Source organism: Hippocampus comes, unplaced genomic scaffold (genome assembly GCF_001891065.2).
Source record: "Hippocampus comes isolate QL1 unplaced genomic scaffold, H_comes_QL1_v1.1 scaffold388, whole genome shotgun sequence".
Lineage (NCBI taxonomy): Eukaryota > Metazoa > Chordata > Actinopteri > Syngnathiformes > Syngnathidae > Hippocampus > Hippocampus comes.
The window spans coordinates 97,913-112,718 of NW_017804840.1; the positions used below are offsets into that span (position 1 = coordinate 97,913).

Below are 14,806 nucleotides of genomic sequence, written 5' to 3' on the forward strand. Positions count from 1 at the left end.
TTTTTTTTTTTTGTTTGTTTGTTTGTTTTGACTGAGAAATTTCCTTGCGTCCCAAAAACGCACATTGTTTGGAACTGTGCGTCCTGTGGGTTAATTTTGCGTCTCGGACGCGGGAGGCAGAGGTAACGAGATGGCTGATCTCTAAACATTCTCTGAGTACTACTATTATTACCACTCCCACTAATACTACATTAATTAATTTAATACCTTCAACTTAACAATAATAATAAAAAATAATAAATCAACCATGATTTTAAACTATGTATTATCAATATTCATTATTCCAAACATGAGAAAGCAATCACCAAAAACATAACTGGAATCGAGCAAAAGGACTCCAAATCCCAACGGCCAAACCCGAAAGTGAAGTGCCGGCATTATTGACTCCAGCTGTAACGCAAATTACTTGGTTCAAACAAACATTAGTGCCACCGCAGAAACGTGACGACTGTGCAAAAATAACTACATAAAAGACACCACGGTTACAGAAAGACTTTACACGCTATTTAAACTGCCGATCGCGAACGGAACAAACCGTGATTGAAACTAACTGTGATGCCGCTCTTTATTCGTTGCGCTTACTGTCGCCTGTCAGTGGCAGACCCGCCCCTTTTAAAGCGCCAGATTAATCCATCAATATGCGTTTTACTGGATGGAATTTATTTGATTCCTTCGTGGTGTTTACGTACCACTTTATACCTGTGGACAAGGGATTCGAGGCTCTCATCCCTCATTGTGTCCGAGGACCGGCAACCCGAGGCCAAGGCCAAGGACTTGACTCCCAAGGCCAAGGCCAAGAAATTGACTCCCAAGGCCAAGGCCAAGGACCAAGGACCGACCTTCGGTCCTCGAGCCGGTCCTCGAGGCCAAGGGCAGGCAGCTACAAAGCATCCAGAGTAGGACCGCATCATTTTTTCTGCAAGCACTGATAAGCACGCACTAAACTATGCAGACACCAAACACGCATTAATCAATGTTCCTTGCTCTTAGCTGCTGTTTTTTTTTTTTTTCTTTTCAGAAACCAGGTTTGCTGCAGCGGGTGTGTCGAGTGGCTCTTCCTCTCTGGCTCCTCTTCCTGGCTTTCCTGCTGCTGGCCTTTCTCCTGCCCCTCATGGACGAAGGCAACAGCTGCTCCATCTCCAATAACTTCGCAAGATCTTTCAGTGTTATGCTGCGCTACTCTGGGCCACCGCCTACATAGATGGAACTCAGCCCGCTTTCTACCGCACATTCTTGTTTCTCAACAAACGTACTCACCTACTTTTTATCTGAAGAAGAAGAGACAACTAAGACATTCTGAAAGCCGTCATTAGAGGCTTTGCAATCACCAACTCCATAATTTTAATTGTATCTTGAAATATTGTTCCGAAACATTGCCTCACTAATGGCCATATTCTCTCTGTGAGAACTCGTGCCATATGCTTAGAACTCATTCACTTCCAGCCGTTTTAGAACATTTTTGACATCTTCAAGACCAACAGGATATTGTCTTCAATGATTATAGGTAGGGCGGCACGGTGATCAACTGGTTAGCATGTCTGCCTCAGTGCGGAGGTGCAGGGTACAATTCCAGACCCTGGCCTACCTGTGTGAGGTTTGCATGTTCGCCCTGTGACTATGTGGGTTTTCTCTGGGTACCGGTACTCCGGTTTCCTCCCACATTCCAAAAACATGCGTGGCAGCTTCATTTGTCACTCTAAATTGTTCTTAGGCGTGATTGTGAGTGTGACTGGTGCCCTGCGATTGGCTGGCAACCAGTTCAGGGTGTCCCCCGCATACTACCCAAAGACAGCTGGAATAGGCTCCAGCACACCCCGCGACCCTCGTGAGGATTAAGCAGATCAGAAAATGGATGGATGATTATATTCCCAACACTCTTTCACCGTTTGATTCAGCCTTTTTCATTCTTTATAGCATTAGAAAAAATGCAGGTTGCACAAAATGCAGCCAGTTCTCACAGTGGACTATGCTTCGATCTAAAATGGTAGCTCAATGTCATCTATTGTTGGTTCTGCATCACTCAAGTTGTTTCAATTTGAAATTTCCAGTGGCGCAGCAGCAGACGGTCTCCCACCCATCCCCACTGGGAAAAAAAAACGTAATTGACAAGTAGACTTGTCAATGGCAGTGAATGAGTTTTCTGGAAAGGCAGTTGAGCTCATCATACTGAGCAGTGTATCGATGGACTTCCAGACATGCTTTCAGTCATAACCACAGTCTTCTTATTCCACTTTAAACATACTTTTAATGGATTAATTCCACGCAGAATAATGCTCTCCTTCAAAGCTACATGACACACTTACATACAGAAAGACATTCATATCAAGTGCGCTTCATCTTTTGCACAGATTTCAATTAAATTCTCAATTAGCACGAAAAAATACATGTTGGAAGGATTTGCGGGCAAGTCTGTGTTGGTCTTTGGTGTTTCCACACTCATTCATTGCTTATGTGCGGTGGGTGTGTCAGAAATATGTCAGAACTGAAGTGTTAAGCAATTGCAGGTGCTTCAAAAAAAAAAGACAAACGAGAGAATGTGGCCCTTTGTTGTCATGTGCCGCAAAGGCCAGGACTTGTAAATGCAAGAGATCCGAAACCGTGTTTCAATGAACATTTTAAAATTGATACTGTGTTAACCCACTCATATCAACCAAAGGCCAAATCCAGAAACGCATAGCCAACAATAGACAGTTGTTAAGCATTAACCACAGAAATTCCGTAAAATGGAATACAGTTTATTTTTTATCTTAATCTCATTTTATGCTTAATTTTCGAGGGAAGGGGAGGGGTCCTCAAACAAAGCATGACCTTGAGAACCTGTAATACATTCTCAACAAGCCATTTCTTATTCTATGAACTTCTACTGTGTACGTTACAGATGATGAAATGTGTGCCCAGACTGGAAATGTTCATGTGGGATGAACAAGAGTGCAACAAAGCGATCACCACATCTCACCCTGTCGTCAATTGGTTTTAAGGGCCTGAGTTCTAGTTTATCTTGTGTGTGTGTGTGTGTGTGTGTGTGTTTGATGGGGTTGAGGCAAGTTAGTCATTTAACTTCGTACACACAAAACTCATCCGATCATGCCTCAGCCAAATTAAGATTCAGGGGGAAGTGCTATGAAAAAGTAGGCTACCTGTATTTTCATTAACTCCAGGTTTTTGAAATACCAAAACTGGATTTTACGGACATAAGGCAAATGGGGGGTGAGTTTTGGACTTGGGCCTTCAGTGGGTATTTAGTGATCTAATCCACCTCTTAATAACGTCACAATATGTACATAAAAAAACCAAAACACTATATAACAATGGCTTTGTTCACACTGCAGAGTGTGCGACTAAACTGTTCAAAAAAACTCTGCTGGTTGTCACAAGTACATTTGCCGTTTTGCATTCTTTGCTTTCAAATGTGATTAATCAACATGCAGCTTCACACAGAATTGTCAACGATCAAGAGTTATCATACCCATCACTATTTACTGCATCAATTCTTATTTCTTTTTAAAAAGATGGCATTCCCGGTTTACACACACACACACACACACACACACAATCATTGGTCCTTCCCCGTTAAGGCAAGAAAAATAATGATACAGTACTGTAGTGTATAAATAGTTCATGAAATGGGTCTGAACAAAAATGATGGCCACCACAAGTGTCTTCAATATAAGCAGTCTGCCTTTTTTAAGGTGATAAGTAGTCACTGTGCTGTTAGTTGACAGTTTAGTGTGTAAACACACGAAACATGGAACACAGAAAGTGAAGGAGAGTGTTCCTTCAGAAGATTAGGAAGAAAATTAAACAAAAATGTTAGAGGTGAAGGCTACAATTGCGCCCTTGACCATCAGGAAGAGTTTCTCTCGAGTTTCGCTCTTGGAATTGTGTACATGTACCCAATATTTTAATAAAATTTTCATTCCTAAGTGCTAACTTGTATTTTTACTCTGCATGTGACAAATAAACGTTTTGAATGAAAATGGCTCAAGAATTTTATGTAAATTTGCAGAACGGACATATACGCATGTATACTATATAGATATACTGTCTTTCCAGTATATGTGTGCATTCATTGTTAAATGTTATATGTTCTGTTGTACTGTTAAATGTTCAGTAATGCGCTTTGTTACAGTGCTATAATTATTTTGAATGCACAATATAAATGAAAAGTTATGTTTGTGTGTGTACACACAATGTATATAACATGCTGTAACAACTCAACTTTATTCATAGGGCACTTTAAAAACAACCATAGCTGGATCCAAGTGCTGTGCATAAAGTAAAACTGAGACATAAAAAGACAAGACCGTGAAAATGGGAAATAAATAGCATAGACAAAAAATACAATAAAACACGAAATATAATAAATAATACGATGATAATTACTGTCTCGTGCTGAGTGGAAAGCCAAACATTTAAGTCTAATTTATTGATATAGCTCTTAATCACAAAAAGTGTCAAAGGGCTTCATATGCCCACAGTTGACAAATATTAGCAACATCCCCTGATCTTCACTCCCAGGAGGGCAAGGAAAAACAAAACAAACCAAAAAAGAACCTCTGGGGAAAAATGAAGAACCTCGGGAAGGGGCCGCAGACATGAGAATCCACCTTCCAGGATGACCAGGCTGCAATGGATGCCAAGTGGGCAACATTTGACACAATACTGTGCTCTCCAATGTGAGTTAGAATGATATGAAAGTCCATTTAACAAGATAAAACGATGCAGGAAGACACCTTTGGAAAGCTGGCTCCTCCTCAAAAAAACTTGTTGGACAATGGAAAAACATCATCATTGCCACGCCACCGGTGAGGTGGTCCACCCCTGATCTTGTCCACCTCAATTGGTGCAAAACATGTCCACACATCAATCAGAATTCGTAGCGCGACATCTAATTGGGTCATCATCACATCGCCCCCTCTCCAGACCAGATGACAGCAACTGCGTGAATTAGTTATTTCTAATGCCATATAAAATTGGGTATCAGTAGTTCTAAAATTGAAAATTTTACACTGAATCCAGAATCAGAATCATCTTTATTGGCCAACTATATAGAACACAAAAGAATTTGACTCCAGTAGTATAGGCTACACCAGTGTTTTTCAAACTTTTTTGAGCCAAGGCACACTTCTTTCATTGAAAAAATCTCGCGGCTCACCACTAGCTGAAAATGTGGGGCGGAAAAAAAACGCTTATTGTAACAATTAACGTGTTATATTGTTACTATAACCGTTTTTAACATTGAAGAATGACGTTATAACAGCTTGAATTGGAATCAAATGAACACAAAGAAAACAAGTATTTTATCATCTTTCATATTGTTTAGCCGTCATCCTGCATTTATGCGTCACAAATTCGCTTATCTGTAGGCTAAACACAAGGCAATTGGCTAGCTGTTGCTGCTCCCTAGGGGTATGAGAGGGTACTACACGATTACTTTCTGGGCGACAGACCGCACAGGCATACAAATTGGATATTTTCCCGCGGGACACCTGACAATGTGTCGCGGCACACAGGGTTTGAAAAACACTGCCTTAAATACATGACAAGCTTGATTGCTCACAAATGCACCTGCCGAAAAGGCACTACCTCCACTCCAGCTGGCGCTGAAAACAAAAAACACAGACAACAAAACCATGACACTCATAATGCTCATAATTTCTAGAAAAAACAATAGTGAGGTGGCAGTGGTCGTTGCTCGGGCCCTAATAATAAATAATAATTTCTACAAAAACAGGTGGGACCTCACAGCATTCGCCTCAATTCACAAGTGAACCAGATCCATGGGGGGAAGCTGCTGGAAAAGTAACGCAATTATATTTATTCTTATTTCTGATGTTTACAAAATATCTGAATGTGCTAATTTAGTTGAGGCTGGTGTTATTAAACATGGAATGTGAAAATCTAAACTAATTTCTGCTGACACATACATATATTACAGTCTATGGTAATAATTGTTGTCTTAGATTGAGGAAATTCTGCGGTAAGCAAGATCTGACATGTGGCATGAGTTAGTTGAGTGGTCTCATGACGGATGAACCTCCTGTGGAAGTTTGCAAACCCCAGGAACTGCTGGAGCTGTTTGCGCGAACAAGGTACAGTGGTACCTCTACTTATGAACGTCTCTTCATGCGAAATTTTCAAGTTACGAAACGCCTCAAGAGGAAAATATTGCCTCTTGTTACGAAAGAAATTTCAAGACACGAAAGGTAAAAATACAGTATGGGCTGCTCGTAGCAGTTTTCTGAATGCAACATTCTTATAGCTGCTCTGCCATTGGCTATTACCAAGCATCATTCTGGCATCCCATTGGCTAAGAGGGACCTCTACCGTATGTGTAAATCCATGTGTGTAGATAGATAGTCATTCGCCCAGGAAGTCTTCCGATGGTTTTACGTAAATGTGAATCACCCAGAAAAAGTGCTCACCAGTCGGGTGATCACTCACTATGCTGATGTTTGCCTTGGACATTTTCAAAGGATTGTTAAAAGCCGACAAAAGCAAACATCCTTGGATTCAGTTCTTTACAAAATGCTCAGCAAAAACCACTTCTGAGAGAGAACATGAACTAAAGAGGGCAAAAAAACGATGAGGGTGCATTTAAAAGTTAAATGACCATCATTTTTATTCTTTACGCTATTCTTTGTTTTTTACATTATGCACAGCTCTGATTTATTGTGCAATAATCTAATTTGTAACATGTATTTCTTACAATTTGGATGCATTTTTATGCTTCAGAAAACATTTTTGTCTGATTTTTTTTTGGGGGGGGGGGCGGTCATTGAACGAATTTGGCCATTTGCATGGAAAACGCATCTCTACTTACAAAATGTTCTAGTAAAGAAATTTCTTCCAGAACCAATTAATTTCATAAGTAGAGGTACCACTGTATAAGCCACTTGACAATTAGCCACTTCCTCAGTCTTAGCGGGATCTGGCCTAAACTTACCCTGGGCAAGAATGTAGCCGAGAAAAAACTAAACGAAAACTAATAAAGGGGACACCATAGTCACGTTTTTCTGCTTTGTGAAAGAGTTTGTTTTCTTGGAGGCACAACAGAACTCATCTACCATGCTGGGACATATTCTGGGATTTGAGAGAAAATCAAAATGTCCTTGAGATAAAACAATCTCAAACTGGTTAAGCATATCTCGGAAAACGGCACTAATAATTATAATAATAATCATAATAATAGATTTTATTTGGGCAGGGGAGCCTCATGCGGCTCTTTGGCTGGTTCCATTCGGCTCCCGGGCTTTCACTTGACAAGCGTCGAAAAGACCTTGGCGGTGGCGCTGCCATTCATTCCTTATGTCAGGGGTGCTCATTACGTCCATCGGGGAGGTAGTACTGGTCGATCGCGGCGTGACATGAAAAAATATCAGTCTTTTATTCATCCCGTCACTTGATTAATACACAAGGCAGCCAGTTAGATGACAACTGAATTTGACATTCAGGTGACCAATCAAGCGCAAACAACAGCGCTAAGTGCAGCAGAACTTCAATGTCAGCCTTTCATCAATCCCGTTATTTGATTGACATATGGGGCAACCATTGAGATGACAACAGAATTATCGCAGATTATAAAGCAGGGGGCCAAATACGTCGATTGTGATCCACCGGCAGCCAGCGGACTGGTCCCAAGTCGACCGTGAGGCATGGGAGGAGGAAATGGGGTCATTAGTACATTTCAAAGCTTCAAGTCTTCAACGCCACTTCAGCTCACTCTGCGCTAACATCGACCAGAAATTTCCAAAAGGGACTGAACTTCGCAAGCACAAGTTGATCACTTTGAAAAGTCGGGCATTTAGACAACATCATGAAGCCTGTGATGGAAATCGTCAACTACATCCGTACATGGGCTTAACCACAGGCAATTCAGGAATCTCATCACTGAGTTGGACCAAGAGCTTCCAGGTGACCTGCCGCTGCACTGCACTGTGAGGTGGCTGTCAAAAGGCGTAAAAAACGTGAGCTTCTTCTTCCGCTTACAAAACCCAATGTGCAATTGTGCTCACTGCCTCGCCACTGCCACAATGTCATTGTGAGAAGATGCAGTTAACCTCATTCCAAAATGAATAAAGCATGTTGACTATATTTTGATGTAAGGTACCTCATAGTACAGCGAACATAATGGGACTCTCTATAAAGTAAGTCTACAAGACCAACCAAAATATGAGACATTGCGTGGGTTTTATCTGGGTACTCCGGTTTCCTCTCACATTCCAAAAACATTCGTGGCAGGTGAATCGAACACTCTAAATTGTCACATAGTGTGAGTGTGAGCGTGGATGTTTGTTCATCTGTGTGTGCCCTGCAATTGGCTGGCGACCGGTTCATGGTGTCCCCCGCCGACTACACACAGCTGGGATAGGCTCCAGCATGCCCCACAACCCTTGCGAGGATAAGCAGATTGGAAAATGAATGGATAGATGCATGGATGCATGGATGGATAGATGAATGGTGTTCTTTCAGAAGGTTGCAATGACTAAGTTTGATCAGCAGAGAGAATCGATCGCCACTTGCCGTGCATGGCCAAAGGGGGCTTTCGCATTTGAGATTGAAGAAGAGCCACACAAAGGTGGAAAACTTTGAGCAGTCCTGTTCAGAATTTCACAGCACTGCTTTGAAAGACAAGAAGTAACAAGAAGTACTCTTGGAAGATGTTAATTGTTCAGCTCTGATCTAGCACCAAAGAGCACATGAAGAGTTTGAGGAAGAGGAATTTTGCGTTCAGCCTTTAACATATGTGCAGACAAGTTTACAAGTGTTTCATTTTTTTTTCTGAAGTCGAGGTGTCCCCAATTGTTACATTTACAGCACTTTTATAGGCTATTTCATTTAAGTGTTGTCCTCTTTTAGTAAAAGTACTGTATCCCCAGACAGGCGGTGTTTAATTTACAGCACTTTATATTCATACAATCCAAAAACCTGCTGCATCTCAGGAAATGCTAGTGGCGATTGAGTTATACAAGCTCACTAAAAACAATCCAAAACGCCGTTGTGGAGAAGTTTTGACCTGCACATTGATTACACGATGAAAATTAAATGGAATGTTAGGAGACAAAGTTGTTTTATTTGTTTATTTATTTATTTATTTATTTATTGGTTTTTATATATTTATTTATTTATTTATTTTCAATTTATTTATTGAAGTCCAAGATGGCGCCCGAGTAGGCAGCCGTCGGCAAGTGCTCTCATGAGCCTTGCTTTTTTTGTTGTTTTTCTGTTTGTTTTGTCACTTTGTGTTTGTTGTTATGTCGTGTGGACCTGATGTGGACTGTTTTCAGCATTTTTTGGCCACGACATTCATCAAGGAGGACACTTGGTGCTTGGTGGTTGCGCCTTCTCGGCAGCACGGGTATGCCAGCACTGTTTTTGATTGGGAGGATTGTCGGCGCCATTTGACTGTCGTTGCTGGACAGCTCCGGGGCGCTTGTGTCTTGCACCTGTAATGGGCAGCATTTTCACAGCCCCGCTTTGTTCAGCGGAGAGATCGGTGCTGTTGAACGGGCTGCGGCTGGATGGATGCAAGGCTTGAGGAGCCGACGATGAGAAGAAAGGAGCGTCAGCGCAGAGCGCAGATGCGTATGTGGAACTGGGAATCGCCGCTTGGAATTGAAGCGGATTTACATGGGACAGGAGATGTGAGCCAATCTCTTTTTCGTCCATGGACGCTACAGCTTCTTGTTTGCTTTCAAACTTAGCTTGTAGCAGACGTGTGCACATTTTGATCATGACGTTCCAGCAGCTCCTATATTTTGTTGTTCTACGTCTTCCTTTCATAACTTTGCTGCTGTGAATTGGGAATTTCTCCATTGCGAGACTAATAAAGGTTTTCTTATCTTATCTTTATATGCAACGACTATGTCGACATTTTCGAGAAGTTCATAGGGCAAGAGCGACATCTATTGGTCAAACCGTAATTTGGAAAGAAAAACTAACTGAAAGCTGTGAGGATTTCTCCCTTTCATATTCACTATTTTCACATTATGTACATAATATTTATATTGTAATGCCCTTCAACGTGATCAAGGACGCACGCAGTCGCTTAATGCAATCTGTTCGCTTTTTATTAAACAAAAAAGCAGCAATCAACACACGTTCAAGGGAAGTGCTGATAGCCACCACTCACGCCCAAGCGCTCCACACTCAGACCGCCGCCGGAGCAGTTCTCCCCCCACCTGGGTCCTCCCCTCTCCATGACGTCACCCCTGACTCAACTAACTCAGCCCTCAAATACACAAATAACAAGAAACAGATATTACACTATTGTGCCCTATCAGTTCTTGTCTATAAAGGTAGAACACTCACATTTTCATGTACCTGCGTTTTAAATACAGTCCGACTTAATCACGAAATTTAGAAAACGTTTGTACCATGGTTCAAAACTATATTTCACTGCAGACTCCTTGGGTATTTTGTGTTGCATTTCTGTATACATGATCAATGCCACAATATGTTCAAGGAGGAATTCAAGGCCAAGTGAACGTTTCAGATGATCAACCATGTTTATTTGTTAATAGTGGTGGCATTTATTTATTTATTTATTTTCCATTATTTATTTATTTTTATTTGAGTATTTAGTGCTATGCTCAGTGTTTCATGAAAACTGAATTATTATTATTATCTTATGTTTTGTGAAAGTTTTTGAAACATGAATATTGACAAGTTATTTAGTAAAGCAAAACTGACAAATACTCAGATATTGTTAATTTCTGTTCGGGGTTCTGTTAGGGGTTGGTGAGGGGTTGTGCAGGGCAACACAAAGCAATTACGCTCAGGGCACCAAAATGGCTAACGCCGGGTATAGATAGCTAGCTAGATAGAAAAAAACTGTCACGTTATAAAGAAGATAAAATGCAAAATATTGATTGAAGAAAATGTGTACTTTATATGCAATAGTATCAGAAGATGATTCCACATTTATAAAGTTTCAGAATCAAAACGGCCCTCCGAAGGAACTGTAAGACAAAAATGAATTGGATAAGCTTCTCCACGCAACAACACAGTGACTGTCGGTGTACTTTGCGTTTTACTGGAATAGGTTTTCGGTGTTGTGGGGGGGCTGGTTCTTCGAATGATGGGCGGGACTCGCTCTGATCGAGATCATCCCTCCTCGAACAAACCAACCTGGAGCTTGAGCTTCCTTTTCCAAACTACGCTGTCGTCTCCATGGGGACCCACTCACACAGAGAGCTGGCAACCACCTCTCTGCCAAGAAGCAAAAATAAGGGAACACACACGACCACTCACTCTCAGCCACCATTGTCTGTTTACTGAGTGAAAATTGTTCCGCCATCTCAGCCTGTGCATGAAGGATTGAATGGCTCTCTGTCGACTAACTGGACAATAGACCGCCTGTTCGCTTTTCTCTCGGTGTATTCCTTCCTGGGTGTCGGAACTTGCCACTGATCTTGATGGCTGGGCACGAGTGGGATGACTGGTTCGAGAGGGAGGAATTCATCGGGCACATCAGCGACATGCGAGTGCAAAACCTCCAAGGTAAGAGATATCCGGCAGCTTCTCATTGTGCAGCGGACTACAATCAGCCCTAGATAAATCATTTCACTACTATAGCGGGAGAGATAAATATCGAAGCTGTGTTTTTACCTTCTTAGTACAATCGGCCAAATAAAACAATCTACGGACACTCGCAGAAATGTACTTGCGAGTGGAACTTTTTCTTTTAGTAGAAATAGCTACCGTATAAATATATAGATTTTCGTGGTTCAATCGACCATATGTGGTTTATCAGTTTCTAATAATGTAGTCAACACACACACACACGCACGCACGTACAGAAAAACGTACGTGGATGCGTGTGTGATGTGGATGAAGTGGGTGGGAGTGTGGTTTTAAACTACTTCTGCAAACCTTAATTTGGTCTGTTTTTCCCTTTCAACACGTTATATCAACAGCAATTTTATAGCAAACAAAAATTTTTTACTTTATGGGCTGAATAAAGTATCTATCTGGGGTGGCAGGGTGATAGACTGGTTAGGATGTCCACCTCACATTGCAGAAGTCACACATTCGAATCCCGCCCTAGAATTCCTATGTGGAGTTTGCATGTTCTCCCCGTGCCGATGTGGGTTTTCTATGGGTGCTCCAGTTTCCTCCCACATTTCAAAAACATGCATTGTAGGTTGATTGAATACTTTAAATTGTCCTTAGGGGTGATTGTGAACGCAGATGTTTGTTTGTCAGCGTGTGTCCTGCGAATGGCTCGGAACCATTTCAGGCTGTCCCCTGCCTGCTGCGCGAAGACAGCTGGGATAGGCTCCAGCACCCCCCGAGACCCTTGTGAGGATAAAGCGGATCGTAAAATGGATGGATGGATGGATAATAATAAAAATAATTACACGAAATTCCACAAAACAACAGCGACGTCACTGGAGTCATTGCACGGGCCTTAATGATTATAAAAATATTTTAAACAAAACAATATGGACCTCTCAGTGGTCACTGCTCGGCCCGAAAAATAATACCAAGAGCTTCGAGTCCTGCTGAATCATTGTCTTCATACCTCTTAATTTCTTTGATCACAAACTTTTCTTGCGCCTTATAAAGATGCTGAGGTTTTCTGACTGTTACCAGTCCTTGCAGCTTTCTTGGAAAGTCCTGAAGCATCTGATAAGTGGCTGGGAGAGTTGAAGGATGGGAGAGCCGCGAGTGCTTTAAAGCAATGGCCCAGAGGCTCTTGCGTAACATGATGAGCCAGAGAGAGTGGGAGTGCATTTCCCTCTGCTTTACTGTGCTCAGTCTCTGAGCTGAATGTTCCTGTTCCCACATCCCACACAACGCACTGTTTTGTCCCTCTCACGCATTGCACTCACACGCATGCACACACATGCATATACATGCACAAACACAATCTCTCGTTGCCTCGTGCCTCATTGCCTCAAAGGGATGTGCGTGTGCGTGTGTGTGCGTGTGTGTGTGTGTGTGTGTATATCTATATATATCTATATATCTATATATCTATCTATCTATATATATATATATACACACACACAGAGAGAGAGAGAGAGAGAGAGATCTACGAGTCATGATGAGTCACGGCAGCAAGTCTGGGTAGGAGGTCATCAGGTGGACAAGCATCACAGCAATGCACCACCCAAGCATACAGTTCGTGCCTACCAGCTAATGTTTACATGGGCCGGCTGTGCAAAGTCTGCTTGCATTTCCATGCTTTCCGCTTGATCACTTCGGGGCTACTTGTTCAAATGATTCAACAGTTTTTTTTGCATTGCCTTGTTTTCGACGACATACCACGCACAATGGCTTGCTCCTCTACGTTGCTCTGGAGATAAAATAGCTTCATCTTCGAAAGTTATGGCTGCTCATCAGCTGCGCGTTTAGCTGTATGTTTCGTCAATTTGTTACTGTTACTTTCTGTCGACTGCTTCTTCTTTCATTCGTTGTCAGATTCTGCTTATTTCAACTTGTAAACCAATGTTAGAAGGGGGACCGTGATTGGCTAAAGTCGCGCACATTTCCATAACGTCTGTTGCAGTAAACATGCTCACCGCTGGTCACATAATATCACGATTCTCAATCATATAATCACAATTATATAATTACATTGCCCTTTGGAAGTTAATCGACGGGGAGTGGATTGGTTGACTGAAGTGTGATCACAGAGTCATAAATGAGATGGTCTTGAACTAGACACAGCCTCTCAATGTTTGGAAATATAGCTTTCAAGTCACCGTCAGCAGCCAGTTTGTTTGACAAAACGGGGTTCGTGAGGGGGTCTAAAATGTAGCGGACGATTTTAAGTAGTGCCGGATCATTGGATCGTCGGATGATTAGCTCAGCCATTTGAACGTTGGAGATACAGGAGACAGCGGCCATGTTTGTCGGTTTCGTGTCAATTGACAAGCAACTTCGGGAGACCGCTAGGTTGTACCCCAAAGGTAGCTTACAGTTTTTTGCATACCAGACCCAAACATCAGATTTGTAATGCCATAAGCCAGCCAACAATGCGAGCTTTTGTCACGACTCCATCTCCAATGAGTTGGTTATCTGATAAAGGTGACCAGATGTTGGTTAGTGTTAATGGGGAACCTTTTTGGCAACCAATGTTGTTTGAAAAAATGTTTTATTGCCCAAACCGTGGACAGCAAGGCTTTTTCACAGTCCGAGTATTTTAATTCGGGGCCATTGAATGTTTTGCTGATGACACGTTTTACTTAAGATAAGATTTATTTGTCCCACACTGGGGAAATTTGCAGTCTACAGCAGCAAAATTGGGGGAGTGGGGAGGGGGGGGGGAGAAAAAGTAAAGTGTTTCATTGCACAAAATAAATGTTTCAGAAAAGAACTGTACACAGTTCAATATAAGTACAATGTAAAATAAAGCATTAGCAATATACCATATTTGTAGAATAAATACTTACTAATAAATACAATTTATTACAATTTATTATATATATATAAATAACTCCATACATATATAGATATAGATAGATAGATAGATAGCGGCTGGATAGCTCAGTTGGTAAGGCATCGGTTTGGCGTACGGGAGACGGTGGTTCAAATCCCGCCTGGGGCAAAAATGAGCACATAACACCATCCAGTGTGGGGACTTGGGCAAGATCCTTCACGCTATGCCGACCTCATACAATGATGAGAGACAATAAGACGAATGACATGCCGGCTCAGACGTCGCCCGGCCAAACAAGGTCTGCGTCAGGTGCTGGGGAACCAGAGCACCCTGATGAAAAATGGGCTACTGGAACAAAGCGGAGATGGGCGAGATGCGATAACATGGCTCTGTTGGAATGCTACTACTCAAGCAACC

At 41.9% G+C, this 14,806-nt stretch overlaps 2 protein-coding genes across 6 annotated transcripts in view; both read left to right on the forward strand.

Annotated features, from left to right (window-relative positions):
• Positions 1–1,302, forward strand: part of syne3 (spectrin repeat containing, nuclear envelope family member 3) — a 60,840-nt gene extending 59,538 nt beyond the window's left edge. For all 5 annotated transcript variants that reach the window (XM_019870025.1, XM_019870042.1, XM_019870051.1 and 2 more), the window contains one exon: positions 1,019–1,302. In XM_019870025.1, coding sequence (XP_019725584.1) covers positions 1,019–1,201 — 183 coding nt within the window. In that variant the 3' untranslated portion in view covers positions 1,202–1,302. The remainder of the gene's footprint in view (positions 1–1,018) is intronic.
• A 9,797-nt stretch (positions 1,303–11,099) lies between these two features.
• Positions 11,100–14,806, forward strand: part of clmna (calmin a) — a 54,615-nt gene continuing 50,908 nt past the window's right edge. Inside the window, exon 1 of the mRNA XM_019870073.1 lies at positions 11,100–11,502. Coding sequence (XP_019725632.1) covers positions 11,418–11,502 — 85 coding nt within the window. The 5' untranslated portion in view covers positions 11,100–11,417. The remainder of the gene's footprint in view (positions 11,503–14,806) is intronic.